This window comes from Pleurodeles waltl, chromosome 4_2 (genome assembly GCF_031143425.1).
Source record: "Pleurodeles waltl isolate 20211129_DDA chromosome 4_2, aPleWal1.hap1.20221129, whole genome shotgun sequence".
Taxonomy (NCBI): domain Eukaryota; kingdom Metazoa; phylum Chordata; class Amphibia; order Caudata; family Salamandridae; genus Pleurodeles; species Pleurodeles waltl.
Window position 1 is genome coordinate 486,932,120 of NC_090443.1, and position 17,565 is coordinate 486,949,684.

The following is a 17,565-nucleotide window of genomic DNA, read 5'->3' on the forward strand; positions in this document are numbered from 1 at the left end:
AAATACGCGACGGGTGCAACTGCACCCGTCGCACAGCTTCCACTCCGCCGGCTCGATTCCGAGCCGGCTTCATCGTGGAAGCCTCTTTCCCGCTGGGCTGGCTGGCGGTCTGAAGGAGACCGCCCGCCAGCCCAGCGGGAAAGTCAGAATTACCGCCGCGGTCTTTCGACCGCGGAACGGTAACCTGACGGCGGGACTTTGGCGGGCGGCCTCCGCCGCCCGCCAAGGTCAGAATGAGGGCCAGAATGTCCTGATGACTGCCTTTGCTGACATCAGCAGAAGCGCCTTATCATGGGCTTTGGGGCGCAGCCCATGCCTCCCATGAGGCCGCTGTGCATTTTTCAATTTATTTAGCAGTATTCATGAAATCGTGAGATTTGTGTTTTCAAAACTTTTCATGAACAGTGCCAGCGCGCAGGTCTGCCCTCGCTGCCTCGTCTCCAGGAGGAGAAGGAGGAGGAGGAGGGGGATGTGCCATGATCCAGCTATGGAGTGCTGTTTCAAAATAAAACACTCTCTAGCTGGATGTCTGGATTACGAATGTCTGAGGGGCATAGTTCAGCTACGATCCCCTCACACAGGCACAATTATTTAGCAGACATACTGTGCATGCCTCAGGCAGCACAGTATATCTGCTAAAATTGTGTCTGTCAGCACGCACATCAGTGCATCCCTGAAGCCAATGAAAAGCCACACAGAGCAGCAGGGGCGGATCCCCTGCACTATCCCGGCTTCTTATAAGGCTGTGCTTCCAGTTCTATCAAGAAGCTGGGAGAGAGACTGAGGTGCGTCTTCCCCCTTTGAATCCTACCCTTCCTGGTCCCTGTTCCTCCTAGTTGGAATTTTGGCTTGCTGGTTTCGGTTCCCTGCAACAGATTCCTGCTCTACAGTTCAATGTAACACTCACGTTGCCAGCTAAGTAAGCAAGGTAGGTAAAAAAATCTCTATGAATGTGTGTATCTGTTTATGAGTGTGTTTCTGAGTGATTGAGAGTGACTGGGACTGAGGGAAAGTGTGCATACGCGTGTTGGAGTGTCAATGAGAATAAAAGTGAGTACGAATCTGAGTGTGTATGAATAAATAAAACTGAGTACAAAGGAATAAGGGAAGCAGTATGAGTGTCTGAGGACGAGTTGGTTGGAGGTTGTGAGAGAGTGTAAGTGAGTCAGGCGTAGCTATCAATGGTGCAGTAGGTGCAGTTGCACCAGGGCCCAGAGTCAGTGAGTTTAAGTGTGTTAGTGAGTGAGAATGACAACCAGTGAGTATGAGCATGTTTGTGTGTGAGTAACAGTGAGTGGGAGTGAGTATGAGTGAGAATGAGCAAGAGAGAATGTGAGTTAGAGTGTCGAGGGAAAGAGAGTAAATGTGAGAGGGAGTGAGTATGAGTGAGGGAAATTTCGAAAACACTGGGGTGAACTCCTGGCTGGTATTACGACCTGTTACTGTCAAAGATCAACAGCTGCCACTGGTTCACACTACTGTCTTTTGGGCATATAATTTCCCTCATCTATTCTTGAGGTGTAAATGTTTTCCCTAAGCATTAGGGAAACAAAATGTTATGTTATTTAGATTCCTAAGTAGTTTTCAGACCTATCAGTCTCCCTTAGATGACAGCAACAGCAGAAGGATTGACCAAGACAGTCTGCCAAAAATGTAAGTTTGTTTCAACATTCATAACTTGGAGTGGCAAAGAAAACACCTAGGTTTAAGAGATGGTATCAGAGTCCTACATTACTTTCCCTTTTGGTCATTCACTGATCAAAGAAATAGAACAATTTAATTTGAGCTTTCGAAACCAAGCTTTAGGGGAGGCCTTCTATTTTTAAATAGTCTAGAAACAGTTGTTTTGAGTCTTAGCTGAGGGTGCCTCCAAGCAGCTGTACGTAGTCAGCCGCAAAATAACTGATTCCTAATGAACTAAAGTATATATCTAGAAACTCTCCGGCATGACTCTGACAGGCAAAGTACCCAATCACATGGCAATAAGCCAAGTCTTCACACAATGCTTGTCTTGGCAGAAGTTGATGTGTCGAATCGGAAAACATGCCACTGTGGCTGTTCCTTGAAGCATGTCTCACAACTGCTCTGTTGGGCGTGAACTGCTTGACCATGAATGTCAAGGGCTGGGAGGACATTTTAGTTCAACCAAAGCACATTGTGTACTGAAGGAGCCCAGTTAACAATACAAAGATTGCATTTCAAATTCTACCTGGACTCATGCAAATATGTAACATACACTGCTCCTGTCCTTCAGGAGGGATGCCAAGGCGCATGCCAAGCTCTGACTTTCAATGAGGAAAGCCCAATTCTGGACATTTTCAAGCAAGAAACATCCTCAAAATAAGCCATAAACAATACTGCACATGAACCATTGCTAGGAGTGTAAGCATGGTAACGTTTCTGGAACACACTCCAGTGTGGCGACTTACTAGGCGAGGCAATGCGGGGTTAATACAAAGAGGGCAAGGACGTGTATGCCTTATTTCTACTTAAACATTTACTTCGCATGAGGTTGATCTTCCCAATGTCCCTCTGCCCAACAGCCTAGAACCTTTTGCAGCAGCACACTGAGCTGCCTCGTCAGTAAAATCGTAAGAGATTATCGACTTGTATAGTTATTAGTAATAATCAGCCGGAAAAGTGTCTTCCTTCGGGTGCTTCGATCAGGATGCTGCTCTGTTGCAGTGATAGCTCAGAGAAGCTACATAGCCTTCAAGTACCAATCTTGTTATTATTGTTAGATAACGAGACCTAGCCAAGAGAAGTGTGGGGTGTGCAGGACGTGGTGTGGGGGTTCATGCTAAAAATTCACAGACAAAACAAATCAATTGCCCATGCACCGCCATATTGTTACGTGGCTTCCTAAGGGCTTACAGGCATAAACCAATCATTAGTTTTGGATTAACTGTGGGCGTTACAGTATATTCTGGTGTTTGGAAATGCTGGGCTGCAGCTCCACAGGAAGTGGCTCAAATGCAAGCACGTGCAAGCGCGTGCATCGAGGCCAAGCACTCAGCTGCAGAGTTCAAGATGAAAAGCAAGCCAGTGTTTTACCGTTCGTCTGCTCTTCGAATGCAGATCGGGCAGAGTGCCACGTGGGTTTATAGCACCCTCAGGATACACAGATGCTGGCATGCCTTGCTGCAGGGAAAGCAAGAGAGAAAACACTTACAACAGGAAGTGAGGTCAGAGGTAAAAGGTTTTCCCCATGCACTGAGTGCGAGAGTGGAGGCAGTTTTTACCACTGAAACAGGTCTTGCAGGCTTAGTGCATTTATTGCATTTACTGCCCAAAAAATCGAAAACCAGTTGCAGTGCCAGTTTACGTGCTCCACACACAGTCCTGGCCTCTCATATTAATCCTCTCATCTCTGTGACGACTTGCAAAGATCCATGGGAAAGGAGATGTTCTCCACCTCCAAAATGGAAACGGCAGCTTGCAACACAGCCACTGGCATGCAGCGTACACGTCTAGCAATATTACCGGGCACAAGCGCAGTCTTAGAGAAGGAATGGAACAGCAGCAGCTGGCATATGCTATGCCCTGGCACACAGTCTGCTTCGGTAAAGTCAGTAGGATGAGAGAAAGGACGGAAAAAAGGATCAGAGGCAATGACGCATGGAGTGCTGACTGGATTTGGCACCTGTAATGGTTTTATGAGGCACACGCTATGTTCGGATGAGTATTTCGGGGAGGGGGCAATAGGGCTGAGACCAGCGCTTGGTCTGGGTGGCACTGTAGGTCGAGTACTGGCACTTGTATTTATAGGACCAAAACTGGCACTTCTGCAGGACTGTAATACTTGTAAACATGCAGCACCAGGACTTCTTCACAGCCTCAGTAAGGAGCCCCTGAACTTCCTCCCCTCCCCACTTTCTCCCTTCATTTACCGAACTAGGATTTGCCTTTGGCAATAACCGCAGGTCGAAGAAGCTCCACGTCACCCTCCTAATGACGGAAGGTGCCAGTTATCTTCAAACACAGAAAGTACAGCTCTGTTGTGGAAAACAGCAACACAGTGCATTGCAGTAATGGGGGGGTCAGGTCTGAAAGAAGCAAGGGTGGGCCTCAGAAACACACTGCATGCTGGGAACTAGCACCTGCTAAATGAAGGGACAGGGGGCCTAGTGATTCCAGGCCTCAGACACTGCTGCTGTGAGTGGGACGCGTCCCCTTAGGTTTGCCTGCCTGACTTAGCCCAGCTGGTTTGAAGGTTGACCTTTGTTTGCTGCAATCCTCTCCAGAGCCCATTGTCTTTATCCTCCCTTGCTTTGGCTTCAGTAGTACGGAATGCACCAGTACTCGGCAGTCGCGCCCTAACAGGAGCAGCCGCTCTGTGACGAGGGGGGGTTGTCATTGAGGACTGTGCCCTTATTGTTGCTGATGGGTGAAGGGTTGCCATCCAGGCTCTCGTTCATTTTCTCACAGATGATGTCCACCAGGCGCTCAAAGACTTGCTTGACGTTGATGTTCTCCTTGGCACTCGCTTCGAAAAACTCAAAACCTTCACGAAAAGGAAAGAAAAACCCATGAATATCTTTATAACGGTGGATGGGATTAGACAGTTCAATCCTTTTCACATGGTTTAAAAAAAAATTCTCTTTCGACTCATGCAGTTCCCTGTCTTTTTCTTTCTACTTTTACACTCACCATTACCTTGACTCACCACCTTTCCTCATCACCGTCTCTCTAAACCGCTATAAATTCTATATTTCAGCTGTGTGCCAATCTTCTGTATTTCAGCTCTGCCAGCAAGACAAAGGGTCAGCCAAGAGCCACCCAGTTCTAATACATAATTCATACTGCCAGTAAAAAAACAGTAAAAGCAGTCACTTTGTGTGCATTTTATCTCATAGAGGTCTTAGAGACAAATGAAGGGAGGGGATATGCACATTATTACAAGTAAAGGAGGACTATATCCTTTCGCACCTTTTGATGCACTCTTCGAACTGTAAAGAAAAAAGTTACTTACCTTTGGTTACAATATGTCTTGAGCAATAACTCTTAGGCACCACCAGGTGGCACAATTCTTTTCTTTGCCTGCCAGGCGTGACAACATAACACTATGGGCCAGATTTACAAGAAACTGGCGCAGCGCCAAAATCGCAGCGCCGCACCAGTTTCCTCACCTTGTGGATGAATGCCAATACAATACCTTCCTGCAAAGTGTGACTGAGTAGTGCTAAGTAACCAAGGAAGTCTTACAACACGACACCCGGCAGATGCCAGCCACTGGAGCGTCTCTTAAAGAGGTGTGGAAACAGCCACAGCCCTATTGGACCGGGCATGAATCCCCTCCGGAGATGTTGTATTGGCGATGGCTACAAAATGCTTGATTGTGAGGATAACCCAACAGGACATGGTGTGCTTAGTGACAGCACTGCCCTCGTAACACCAGTATAACCTACAACAGCTTATCATCTGCTTGGTCCTGTCAAGCGAGCCGGATGTAAAGTGGCACAGCATGTCTGGAATCTAGAGTTTGTAGCCTTTCCTCCTCTTCGGTGGGGTGAGGGCAAGGAGAGAAAGACTGAAGAGTAACAGACTGGCCCTTTTGAAAGGCAGCTCTGTTTTGGGCGGGATGGATGGGCCAGAACAAAAGAACAAATCAAATGGGTAGAAAACCATTAAGGGTGGATGAACTGAGATGGCCTGAAGCAATCCAACCCTATATGCTAAGTATTTTGACAACAACAATGGTGTCTTCGATGTAAGAGTTGAACCAGACAACTGTACATTGTCTCGAATGGAGATGCCATTGAGAAAGTCAACACAATATTCAAGTCCCATTGAGGAACAAATAACGGAGTCGGAGGAAAGAAAATCGTTCAGAAAGCGTTCCTCTAATGGCGATCAAAACACAGCTGGTTAGCCAGGAAGACACATTAGGGCAGACAGGGGAGCCAAACAGTCCTTAGCTTTAGCCCTTGCAAGAGCCCGCTGTGCAGCAGACAACATGGAACACAAGACAATGGAAAAGCGGTATTTAAATGGATCATGACCTTCCGACCATCAACAACACCAGTGAACAAATGTGTTCCAGCTCTCAAGTAAGTGGATTTCCCATTGGGTTCTTGGCATCATCAATTTGATCACCAAAATCAGAAAATAACAGGACTCCAGCTGGTGCGGTTTAATCTTCACCTCCTCAGCCACAGCATTTGGGGTTTATAGTGGAGGACCTCACCAGCCGTCAAAGCAGGTCTTCCCTCTGCAGAAGTTGAATAGGTGTAAGAATGGTGACTGTCAACAGAGCAGTGTACCAAATCCTCTTTGTCTAATGTGATGCGATTAGGATCATCTGCGCTCAGTCCCTTAACAGGACTTTCAACAAGCATAATCAGTGGATATGCATACAGCAAGCCCTGAGAATAGCTGCACCTTAAGAAATCTCCTAGGGAACCATTCAGAGACAAGTGTGTGGCATACAACTGAAGATACATGCTGTCCTGGACTTTGGTAAAGAGTTCCATATATGGAAAGACCAATCTGGAGACGTTAGAAACTGTCACTTAGGGGCAGCAGTTCCTACTTGGGGTTCTCCAATGGGAGACGATGGAGACCATCTACTTCTCTGCTGAGGAAAACTGCAAAGTAAACTGTTACTGGGAAAATCCCCCATCACTGCAGCCAAGGCCACAGACGAACTGCCTCCCAACATTGGATCTACGACCCCCCATCACTCTGTTTGTGGATATAAGTGATGGTGACAGTTCTGTCCAACAGAATCAGGCACCACTGGTTGGCCCTTACCCTCCATCTAGCATGCAGTATAAACGGAATGCATGGACCAAGTAGATGTAAAACACACAGAACCAGTAGTTGTGTCTTTGTGTGAGAAGCCTACGATTAATTTACCAACTACTCGTGATCAATGAGGAGGAGTAAACAACTTCCTGCGGGTCGTGTCCAGCACTACTCCTATAAAGGTGAGTGACCTCTGGGTTGGAGTGAGCTCAGACTTTTGGGTTTTGCTGATAAGGCCCAAGTTGTGAAGAGAGTCACCATGCACTGAAGGTGTTCTCCGAGCAGTGCAGGGGACACAGCTTTCACCAGTAAATCATCCACATATAGAAATAAATAGTACAAATGGCTACTTCTAACTGCAGATTCCTTACCTACAGAATATTTTCTAGGCGTCAGACTGGATCTCAAAACTTTAAAGGAGTACTCTTGCATGCCAGTGTGTGGCGTCATGCTTCTCCATGCTGATGTAGTTCGGCTCCAGAAGTGACAAACAAAGCTGCAAATAAATGCCACTCATGTACGCGGACAACAATTTCTTTCTTTCCGCACCTCCATAAGCCTTGGTCTTGTCGAGGCTTCTTTCTCCAAAATGTATAGAAATCCAATGTACAAGGGAAATTTCATCTCCCAAAAATGACAGGGTTCAAGCCTTGTAGGGCCTGTCGCAAACAGATGTCTGTGACAGATACCCACTGGTGACTGGTGCCTGGGTTCGGAACACAACTGCAGGGCCTGCGACAACTGCATCCTGATAAATCGTAGACAAACACTGGACTGCAAGTAAAACTTTACATCATTAAACACCGAAAGACTCCATATCATGACAGGTCAAAGTCAAAAGTAAAGTTCCATTCCAGCTTCTGAAGTAATTCCCGCAGCACATCATTGTCACTGCTGAATTCATTAGTTAAGTCCATAAAGAAGCATGAAAAGTCCAACCAGGACTCTGTTGCTTCCCCCGCTCTCGAACTCCAGAGACGGCACAAGGGTATCAACGTGCCTTCTGTTCTCGCTCCCGATCTCAGTCAGAACTGATCCTGAGCTTGGTCCCAATACAACCTGAATTTCTGGGTCAATCAGTGATGCTATAGCAAGCTGAGGCCATTCATGGAGCCAAACTGCGTATTTCTGCATTTTTTTGTCTCTCTCTGGTGCGCATCAAGGCTGTAGGGATTCACATGGGGTTCCAAGAGCCATCTTGACGATGTCCAGCAGAGACGGCAGATGGAGCTGGGAACTCTTTTCAATGTTGACACCTTACACAAATGTGAGAAAGAGTCTATCCACAGGGAATAGCATTGATAATAGTCCTGGAAGTGGGATACTTTCCTTGAGGAAGAAGATAACTTCTCTTTCCTTTGGCGTTTTTTTAATAAAAAGTCCTTTTTGGGTACTGTTCCCTGTCAGAAGACTTACATAAAGCTGATGGAGATTGCTCTGGCACATTTTTGCAAACCTTGTCAAAAATAGTTTGGACTCCTGTTTTCTGATGCCACTTCTGTGAATCAAAGTGCAAAGATTCAGGCTGCGGTGTCATGTCTGGAACCTACACACCATATGCAGAAGACATCTGGGTGCAGCACCAGTATACTCTTTTGGTATCTGTGGCAGGGTTTAAAGCACAAGATTTTTGGAGAAGACAATTCAGCTAGTTTCTGTCAAAATGCTTAGGAATTATTACCCTGTTGAAGCACCAAGACCTGGGGATCCAGACTGATGAGTAGTGGAAAAACAGAAGCAGACACCAACAAGGTGGTTGGCACCTAATGTACTCTGATGTCATCATTGCATCTCACAGGTAAAGTCATGGCTGAATCTCCATCGTGTCACCTGGTGCTACAGGACAGTTCCTGCCTGCAAAATGTTTTCTGAACAGTCTGGCGCCTGCAAGGATATTCATTAGTTGAGGAACTTGCAGGAAGATGTATCCATCAGAAAGAGTGATGACAGAATGAATATAGTGAGCAAGGTAAATTGAATAATCAGGAAAGTGTGCACAGGTCAACACAAGCAGCATCCATCACAGAGACCCATCCCAAACTACAAGACGGAGAATTGATGGGTGCCATGCATCTCAGGGAAGGCTACTGGCACGTGCTTACTGCAGAAACACACTGCATATTCCTGAGATTTGTTGCAGAGAAAGGTCACATTCAGTACGAAGGGAAATCAACTTCTTACAATTGCCTGGAAGTAGTGTAAGCACACCTTGGAAGGAAACACATATGAATTATCTCCCATCTTGGTGACTAGCTTATAAGGGCCTCAACGTACCAGGAGGCAAGTCAAGACTTCAGTCGACAACTTTGCTACAGCAGAACCAAGGGCTGCCACCTACTCCACATCTATGGTGGCTGCTGTCCAAGACAAATTGTTAAAGACTAACTTTATACATCAAAAAAGGAAAAACGTTTCCTTTGCATGCCTGCACATTTGATCATTACTGCAACAGATACAATGTCATTTGTGGCAGTCCTCCAGGAGATTGAAGAAGAAGCTAACACTAACTCAAGTGTAACCCAAAGGAAATGAGGCAACTGCATTCTGTCAAGATCTGTCCTCAGAGACCAGCAAGCAAATGAGGTAACGCCCCCTAATGATAGTGGATGCTACATGTGCATCAGCACTACCTGTATTACAGAAGGGCCAGCACAAGCGTTTGCGCCCCCTTCCGTAATACCAAAGTGTCCAGAGGGTGCATAAAGCAGGCGAAAACACCAATTGCACCCCCAGGGCACTTCTATATTACGGCCCTAGAATGGTACATCTCACCACACTTAGGCCCATATTTATAATTTTTTTGGCCTGCATTTGCATCATTGTTTGATACAAAAGTGGCGCAAACTTATAAAATATAATTGTATTTTGGAAGTTTGCACCACTTATGCGTCAAAAAATGACGCAAAAGAGGCGCAAAAAAGTATAAATATGGGCCTTACAGTCTACACAGGATGTCCTTTCCGTGTAACCTTTTTCACCATCCCATTTCTGAACCATTTCTTGGATGGCAATAAGAAAGTATCTCCTAGAGGAATAAACACAATGGGTTGGAATGCTACCATAGGTGATCAAAAGTGGTTAGACTATTTGCAAGCATTTCTCCCATCACCTTTGGTGTGTTAGAAGGCAGTCACCTTCAAAGTAATTCAATGTAGTCCCCAAAAACCTTACGGAACCTACTCTTCAGCATATTGCTAGGCCCTTCTCTGCAACACTTGTCATGAGGGCATCCTTCCTGTCTTCGATGACTTCTGCTTGCAGCGTAACTGAAATTCAGACATTATGATCCCAAAAGTGGTATTTGTTGTTCCATAACAATAACAAAGTCATGAGAATCCATCCAATCTTTTCATCTAGGTGGTCTCAGGTTTTTAGATAGATTGATTAATATCCATGCCCACCGCAAAAGAGAGGGTGCCAAATGTGTAGTGAGGTCAAAGATATTATTCCACAATATTCCTTGTGCTAAAAAATAATGAGAAATAGTGACATTCCTTAGAACTATGCAGTTTCAACAAAGACCTAAAGAAACAAGTATCACATGGTCAAACCTCAAGGAAGTCTTCCTTTAATCAAGAGTGAACTGCACGTTGATGGTACTTGAAGATGGTAATTTCAACGATCTGATTCACACAGGTCTTTGAAAATTCTGTGTTTCACAGTGGAAAGTTTTCATTACTGAATCAAGGTCCTGTCATTCATCCTCAAATCATCTCCACACACCTGTACTAAATGCATAGCACTGGCTGCAGTCTTTCTGTGAAGAAGGTGGGCAGTAGTGTACTCATATTTAGACAACTAGCTCATGAACCCCTCCTTGTTTAGCCAGACTCGGCAAGCAATTCAATCAACCTTTCAGCTTTTCTCTTTTGGGGATCTAGGCAGTAAAGCTTGTTCCCAAAGCATTCCTACCATGAATGCAGAACACCTAAGTGACATTCCACACAGATAATATAACAGTGTATTACATTGGACAAAAAGGTGGAGCAGGTCCATCCCCTCACTGCCCTTACAGGCCGAACTACAGGGGCACTAGGCTTTAAAATACAGTGTACATATTTCAGTAGAGATTTGATGTGGGCGAACAATGTCTGCACAGGTGCTCTCATTAGACAGTGAACCTGCCTCAGTGGGAATAGAGTAAGCAACTGCTCCTGATCTTCTGGCATTGGGGGACCTCATAGTGCGGTCTCTTTCCAACCAAAGAGAAGACCACGTTACCTCTGTTCACCAGCAGATTGAAACGTCTGGGGATCAAGGAGAGGTCTTTTGCATAAATTAATGCAACACGTTTTCCTATGCATTTCTGCTAACTGCCTTGATACCCCTACTCCTGTGTAAAATGAAGAGCAAACTATGCACAGCGAGTCTAGTATCACCAATTTAGCCCAGGTAACACTCGTTCTTGGAACTGTGGAAGATCTCAATGGAAACTTCAATCTAGTTCAAGCTGGAGTGTCGTCTGCTATCCTGAGACAAAGGGCAGGTTTTGCATCACATCTCACAGAACGTACACCTAACACACTGCCCCCTCAGGTGGCCAGTAGCCTATGCAAGAATCCATGCAGATCCTGGAACCGGCTACTCCACCCTTTACTCTTAAAACCTACGTGATAAAATGCACACTTTTCCAGCATGATCATGGTTTAACCAGCTGGATCCATTGTCAACGGATCTACATCAGTTTCTACTTTATCTCCTCCTTTTGGCAAACTCAGGACTAAAATACTCTTCTCTCAGCACACCTTTATTGACTATTTCTAAGTGCTTAGAAAGCCAAATAAAGCACCTCTATTTGCCCCAAAGATAGTTAATGAATCCATGAGAGGATTATTCCAACCTTCCCTTGGTTATAAAGTTTGCTCGGTCTAAGCTTTTATGAGGGCCTCTTTTGAAATTATTCACAGGACTTATGTCCAGCATCTGTCTTGGGAGATAGTTTCTTGCTTGCCATCACATAACCCAGAAGAGTAAGCGAAATTTAGGCTTTCTCTATAATAAGAACTGTATTTGTTATTTGATAGAACAAAAATTGCTGCTTACCCTGAAAGCATCTGTTTGCAGCGTGTAGTGCTGAAAATTCACTCGATCAGCACATTCCTGCCATCTAGTGTTGGGTTTGAACGTTTGCAAGTATCTTCTTTCAAAATAGTGTTTTAAGTCATACGGTAAGGTGTCCCCCTCTTCTAGATTGTGCATGGGCAACAACTCCATGTTAGATTATTTTTTGCACAGCGGATGACAGTATGTATGGAGTATGAGCAAGGATGAAGCGCAATTTGCAGTGTAAAATATTAAAAAAGAGATCTGCAAGACCCAACACATGCTTCTGAGGTGGAGAGTGGATATATGCAAATCTAAATAACTACAAACTACAGACAGATCTTTACAGGATAAATAGCATTTTCTATCTGTACCTTGCTTAGCACTAATTCTTAGCACCCAAAGCAGTGGCTAGCTTGTGGATGATGCAGATGTCTGAAATAATGTCCTCAAAACCGTGTGGCCCACTAGCTCCTGTGGAAGGCTAAGGTGACCACCCAATAGCATTTAATAAAGGTGTGTGGTGTTGACCAGATGCCTGCTTTGCAGCTATCTGGTAGTGGGATGATTCCCAGGAAGGCCACAGCTGCACAGTTTGTTTGGTTAGAATGTTCCCTTGGTGGGGCAGGTAGAATCCTTTTAGCCTTGTGATATTAAGTCTGAATGTATTTGACCATCCACCTGGCTGTGCCTGCCTTGAAGATGGGTGACCTCTCTGAGGCTTTGCGAAGGAGACAAAGAGCTTATTTATGGGATGGCTTGGTCTTGTCAATGAAGTTCGAAATCCCTTTTGACGTTCAAAGTGTGGAGTACTCTCTGCAACAGAATCTAATTGCCGGAAGAAGACCTGGAGCTCTCTGAATTGGTTAAGATGGAAGGGTGAGACCACCTTATGGAGGACTTTAGGGTTGGTCCTAAGAATGACCCTATCTCTGTGAACCTAGATTAATAGCTCCTATAGGATGAGCGCTTGCAGCTCGCTGATGTGCCTACGGGAAGTAGCGGCCACTAGGAAGGCCACCTTCGTGGGGAGGAACTGATGGGGGACCATGAGTCTAGTGAGGACTACATTGAGATTCCTCACAGGAGCAGGTGGTATTGTATGAGGGTACAATGTATGACCCTACTGAGGCCCTCCATACATTCTCTGGACCACAGCAATGCTGAAGAGGGACTTATGTTCCATGTTTTGCATCTAGGTAGCAACTGCTGTTAAATGCAGATAAATAGAGGTATATGCAAGGTCTGCCTTTAGTAAGTGTAGTAGGCAATGACATCCTGTACTGTAGGTTTTAGGAGTTACAGTTTTTTATGTATGCACTAATGGACAAACCTCTTCAATTTTGCTGCATAACACGCTTGACTTGTGGGCTGACGGGCCTCCTTTAACATAACCATACGATCTTCTGAAAGGTTGAGGTACTTGAATTCTAGGACCACCGGTGCCCAATCGAAAGGAAGAGCTGTCTGGGATGCATATGCCTGACTGACCCTGTCTCTGTGTGAGGCGGTCTGGTTTGAGAGGTAGTCGCTTATCAGGGCTGAGTGACATTTCTATTAGGGTGGAGCATCAAGGCCCTCTGATGATAAGGATGAGGGTTAGCAAAGTTTGCCTGAGTTTCCTCACCATGAAGAAAAGAAGCAGGAGAGGTGAAAAAGCAATGGTAAATATCTGACCAGTTCATCCACTGTGCATTGCCCATGGTCTGTGGATACCTGGCAGCGAAGTTTAGGCATTTTGCCTTTTCTGGGGTGGCAAATAGGTCTATCTGTGGAGTGCCCAAACAATGGAAGTATATTCGAAGAACCTGGGGCTGAAGTTCCCACTTGAAGGCTTGTAAATGCGTCAAGCTGAGCAGGTCTGCAAAGTTGTTGTCCACCCTCGGGAGGTGCTCCACCATAAGGTGGATGCCAGGGCGGGCAGTCCAGTATCAGATCCTATGCGCTATGCAGGAAAGCTAAGGGGAGTGTGTGCTTCCTGCTTCTGAATGTAATATATGGCATTGTGGTGCGCTTTTGCTGGTATCAATCCTAGATCTTCCCATTGACCCTTCACTTGAAACCTTTGAGCTGTGAGACATTCTTGGAAAGGGTGCAACTGCAGCCTGGCATGAGAGGCGATGGCAGTGCAGGAGGTCATCATTCCCAAAAGGTGCATGACCGTGAGAATTGTGGAGGAATCAAGTTCCGAAAGGCTGAGACTCTTTGTTGGTTGGGGTGGGCCTTGCATGTGGCCACATTTAGAACTGATCCTAGAAAGGACTGTATTTGAAGAGGCTGTAAGTGGGTGTTGGCAGTGTTTATGGTGAAATCCAAGCTATGAAGCAAGGACACCACTTTTGAGTGTGTGCCCGACACTGCATCTTGCTGCTGATCTTGATCGGACAATCTTCAAGGTAGGGGAAGATATGAATGGCTTCTCCTTTGCAGGTGTGTCGGCAACACAGTTATGCACTGAATGAATATTCGTTAAGCCGTAGTGATCTCTATGTGGACTATTTTGAACTGGTAGTGCTGTCCACTTACCACAAAATGAAGGTATCGCCAATGAGCAGGGTGGACGGAAATAATGGAATAGGCGTTCTTGAGACAGAACAGCATCATGAAGTCTCCCTGCTGAAGGAGTTGAATGACTTTCTGCAGGGCTGTTATGCAGAAATGTTGAGGTACAATCAATCAATTCAGGGGCCTTAGATCGAGGAAGGGGCTTAGAGAGCTGTCTTTGTTGTGAATTAGAATTGGAGGAAGTACACCCCACTCCTGTGGTGTTCTGCTGGCACCAGTTTAATGGAGCCCTTTTGCAGTACGGCCTACACTTCTTCCTGAAGAAGCGAGAAGTGTTCCTGACTGAGTGTGAGGGGAGGTATGTATTTCAAGGCAATAGCTGTGTAGAACTCCCCAGCCATGGAGAGAGGAAATTGTGTAACCTCCCCCCGAAAGCAATGTGGGGGGAAGCTGGGGATGGAGGCAGGGCAAGGTGGTAACTCCCTTGCTGGAGCAACCATTGCCCCTACCCCGGTTAACATCTCTGTTGGAGCCTCTATTATACCCCCCAGCCTGGTGATGAGAAGCGTGCTGCTGCCTTTGGTAAGAGGGCTACTAGAGTGAGGTGTCCTTTGAAACCTTACCCCAACCCCAGGCTAGTGTCTCCTAAAGTAACCCCTTCTGGGAGTTGACTAAAGTGCCCTCATGGATTTTGCTGGCTATGTCATTTTTCAATCTTTTTGAGCATTTCATCAACCTGAGACCTAAAAAGGTGCTTCTCATCGAATGGGAAGTAGTTGAGGAGAATCTGTTGTACCTTGGGTTTGAACCCAGCGATACAGAGCCATGGGTGATGCCTGAGTTAGATACTTATGTGAATGCCTCTGGAGACTGTGTCTGTGGCATCCAACAGACAGCGGATGCTGGCACGGAAGACGACTTTGTCCACAGACCCTATCTCCTATCCCCTTTTCCTGTGTTGCTCAGAGAGGTGCTTAAGAAGCTCCTCCATCTTTCCTCACTGTGCCCTCTTGTACCCTGACAGCAGTGCCACCAAACTGGCTATTTCCCAATTGTTTGCCACTCCTGCAACCATCCTCTTGTTCGCTGTGACTATTTTCATGCTCCCATTAGCCTCCGGAGCAACATCGCCTGTGGCCTCAGTGAAGGTGCTCTTGCGGGAAGTGTGTACCTTTTAGGAGTCCAGGGGAATCTACACCCTAATGGTTGTAGGGTTAGTTGGGTAGAGAATTAACTTCATTTCTACACTTGAGGTAAAAACTATAGCTTTGACAGGCTCTTAAAAATTGTCAGGGGTGGGTTTCAACCTGCCCTTGAACACAGAGTGCACTATGCAGTTTCTCCCCGATTTGGAAAGCATCTCCATCAGAAAATGGTCTCCATCTTAGGTGACATGCTTGTCAACCTTATGGAAGGCTACAGCCCTCTGAATGTTGTAGTGTCATCAGATAATGATCCAAGCCTAGATCACCTAGGTGATCGACATTGTAGTTATCAAAGGGGTAATCAGTGGGACTGTGGGCTGGTTATGAGAAGGAAGGCACCATAGGGACTGCCTGGCTAAGAATTGAAGAAGGAACGCCACTCAGGTGACTGGCGGAGCAGTGAGGACTGGGGCATGGACATAGTGGTGTAGGAGGAGGTGAAGGTGGTGGTGGAAGGGGGCTATGTGGTAAGGGGATAGGGACAGCAGCACCTCTTGGGTGTTGGTTCTGGGAAGGGAGGCCGGGAAGAAGGTTCTCCTCGAAGGCAAGTCTCCACCTGAGCAGAATAGGCTCCAAAGTTTGCTATGGATGTGGTTCGGCAGACGGATCTCTTGGGTGTGGTGCTCTGCTTTGTAGGTTGTTTTGAGGGACCTCAACTTGGAGGTAATGATTCTCAAGGGCTGATGGCAAACCTTGACCCAGACCGTGGTCCTCATGGGAGGTCTGGTCGCTGGCACTCAGCTGATGTCCTCCATGCACTTTTAGAATCGCTGGAAGACACAGTTTTTGGACTACTATACTTTTGTCTGCGCTATTGAAAGTCCAGATGGTCCAGCCTCCTCTTACCCTTGGGCACATGGTATCTTCTTCCCTGAAGATACTCGGAGTGCTGGAGATAACCTGCCGATGCATCCTATTGTGTGCCTAGTGGTGTTCTTTTTCAATTCTGAAGCATTGTTTTGGAGTGGAAGGTGAGGCATGATGGACAGGAGGCATTGCCGTGGTCTTGGGATAACAAAGATTACACACCCTGTGGTGGTCTGCCCAAGGGTATCTGGGGTGGCAGCAAGTACAGTTATGGAAGAGTGTCTCAGACCACGGAGGACTGTAAACGTTGCTGGGCGCTTGATGGGAGGTTAGGCCTCAACGCCTCACAACATTTACAGCAGTCTTCAGTGCTACCGAAGGATGCCTGCACTGGTAGAAAAACAATGAAGAAGCTTGATGGAGCCTTACTAGGTGCCGCGCGGAGTAACCAACTGGTCGTGCTGAAAAACCGTGCTAAGAACATAAAGAGATCTAAGCCCACTCAGTGCACATCCTAACTCAATGGCAGAAAAAACAGTCTAAATTGGAGTTGGTGCTCGTGCTCAATCTACAAAAACATGAGGAGTCACACCACACAACTTGTGACTCGAAACACTTCTTCGAATAAAAACAATCTGCAAACTTCCAAGCACAACTCTAGATGGCGGGAGTTTGCTAAGCAAGTGTATCTACTGCCACACATGCTACAAAGTAACTCTAGAAACCTGCCAATGTGCTTTTCTGTGTTTCACCTGAACAAGTTTCTTTATGTACACTTTCCACATTCAGATTCAGCTCTACACTTATTGGTTGTCACAAAAGTGGATACAATTTTAACTGGGCAAAAGCAAAGACTATTGACGGCCACACCAGCTCTTTGTGCCCTTTAACAGGCTAACAAGGGTGAAAGCCATTTTAAGGTGACCTATTTCCTGTATTTCGAAATATTTTGCTAAAGTAGACCCGCCTTTTCCCAGTGTAGTCAGAGTGCAGTTTACCAGCGACATGAGAGCTGCTGGAGCTCTCTTTGCCCCAGTGCCTCTGAAGGACATATACAGAACAGCAACTTAGAGAACCACAGAGTCCCTTGCCATGCACTACTTCCTTGACTTCCAGTCCAGAGAGGGGTCTACAGTGGGACAGGCGGTGCTTTGAAATTTGCTCTCTTCAGATCAGCCTCATTCCGGGCTACCACTTCTTATGCTTGTACTGCTTTGAAGATCTTAATTCAGCCATGTGAAGCCAATGCGGAAGAAGA

General features: G+C 46.1%; 1 protein-coding gene across 2 annotated transcripts in view; it reads right to left on the bottom strand.

Moving 5' to 3' along the window:
- Positions 1 to 85: 85 nt before the first annotated feature.
- RAB3D (RAB3D, member RAS oncogene family) overlaps positions 86 to 17,565 on the bottom strand; it is a 188,710-nt gene continuing 171,230 nt past the window's right edge. Inside the window, exon 5 of one of the 2 annotated variants that reach the window (XM_069231867.1) lies at positions 86 to 4,504. In XM_069231867.1, the coding sequence (XP_069087968.1) occupies positions 4,317 to 4,504 (188 nt within the window). In that variant the 3' untranslated portion in view covers positions 86 to 4,316. The remainder of the gene's footprint in view (positions 4,505 to 17,565) is intronic. The other variant, XM_069231868.1, reaches the window with a different exon arrangement.